Raw genomic sequence first — 1,850 nt, forward strand, 5'->3', positions numbered from 1 at the left:
ACGAAGACGAACGACGTCATTGTGATACATGGGGGACCATGTAAAATTTTCAACTCTCGGCATCCCATAACTGTCAAGGCGATTGTCGCGATTGTTGATTAGTATTTTTGAGTTCGGGGTATACACACACCCACTGATGGGGTTGCATACGGAAGCCAAAAAGAGCAGAATGGCGCTTCGTAAATACCACCATGGCTGCCACCCCCTTGATGAGGATGGACCTGTCGTAATCAGACTCGTAGATTGACCCCCCGCCTATAGGCGCGATATATAATTCAATGTAATGAATACCAACCAATTCATATTGACTTGACTAATCGTTCAGTATACATCAACTGGGCAGTGCTTAGCGGTGGTGTTTTGTGTTCGTCCCGTTTCCGTAAGCTATAAAGCGGTTAGAAATGCGCTCGTACACGGCGTTGATCCTTTCGGCAGCCGTCTTCGGGATGGTGGCTGCCCAGCAGCCCCGAACTGCGGCCGATGTAGCCGTCGATATCTACAAATCCTGCTTGGCTGATGTCAATATGAAGTGCGTTAAATCAAAGGCACTTTCCTGGTTGAGCACAGTTTCTGATCAGGACGAGATCAAAATTACCGACACCTTGACCGTTATTCGAACTGGAGTCGACGATGAGGAAGCTCCAGAGGTCCAGGACCAACAGCGCAGCAACAAAGTTGTTCACCTGCTGAACAAAATTGATAGCTTCCTCTCAACCCACGCGTTGAAGATGGGAGTTCCGGAGGTTCTGCAATCCGAGGAAGCCCGTGCTTACATCCCCGACTCCCTCAAGAAGGGAGGTCTTGCCGAAGAACTTGTTGTCCCTTTGACCGAAGGAAATGCCGTTGAAGGTGAGTCATCTATATAAATAGTTGGTGAACAATGAAAAACAAGATTTTTGTTCTCTTGTAGGCCGTGGCTTTGTGAAGAAAGTCATGATCCCCTTCCTGCTGGGCATCAAGTTCAAATCGACTGTGCTGGTTCCAATGGCTTTGGCCTTGATCGCCCTGAAGACTTGGAAAGCCATGACTCTGGGCTTGCTGTCGATGGTCCTGTCTGCCGCCATGGTCATCTTCAAGTTTGCCAAGCCAAAGATCGTCAACTACGAAGTGGTGCACTACCCACCCCCGCACACCCACCACGTGGACCATCACATCGATCATCACCACCTTTCGCACCCGCACGTCCACTGGGATGCACCACCTGCCTGGAGAAAACGATCGCTCGATACCGCCCAGGAGCAAGCTTATGCTGCTCATCTGTAAGATGGGGACGAATCCACCCAAGGAGTGAACATAGTGCATCACTACGTGAATCACAACACGAATCCAAAGCTGTAAATTATTTATTTATGAACGAGCGTTGAACCGGACGAATAAATTATTTATTTTTTATACGAAACTATTTAGGTTCAGTGTTTTTTTACCAAATCCTTTTTCCATTGCTGCATTTCTTCATTAACAAGAATAAAATGGCAGCAGGGAACAAATTTCTTGAACAATTTAAAATCTTAATGGCTTTTTTGTTCCTAATTGGCAGAAACGCAAAAATATAGCAAATTTCTGAATAAAAGACATCATCTTTTTACAACTTGTTGGAAAATTCCTCAATTTGTGAAATGTTTAATTATTAGAGTTTTGCAGAATATAAAAACTGTAATTAGTTTGATTTGTTGGACCATTTTTGTTGTTTTATGTTGAGGAACTCCAGTGATAGTGGTGGATTCCTGAGGCATTGTTTGATTTCGTTCTTTGGATGGCCAATCCAATGAAACCGCACAATCCGCAGGCGTACTTCGAGGATGAGGAGCTGTTTATCATACGCTATATCGGCATTACCACGCATAAAAATT

The 1,850-nt window shown here is 45.0% G+C and overlaps 1 protein-coding gene across 1 annotated transcript; it reads left to right on the top strand.

The window, feature by feature from the left end:
- Nucleotides 1-314: 314 nt before the first annotated feature.
- On the top strand, nucleotides 315-1,399 carry LOC134208365 (uncharacterized). Its single transcript, XM_062684355.1, has 2 exons — nucleotides 315-849; nucleotides 911-1,399. The coding sequence occupies exons 1-2, from the start codon at nucleotides 402-404 to the stop codon at nucleotides 1,261-1,263; spliced, it is 801 nt and encodes a 266-aa protein (XP_062540339.1). The 5' UTR covers nucleotides 315-401; the 3' UTR covers nucleotides 1,264-1,399.
- The last annotated feature ends 451 nt before the right edge of the window (nucleotides 1,400-1,850 follow it).

The sequence above is a fragment of the Armigeres subalbatus genome, chromosome 1, assembly GCF_024139115.2.
Source record: "Armigeres subalbatus isolate Guangzhou_Male chromosome 1, GZ_Asu_2, whole genome shotgun sequence".
NCBI classification, from domain to species: Eukaryota; Metazoa; Arthropoda; class Insecta; order Diptera; family Culicidae; genus Armigeres; species Armigeres subalbatus.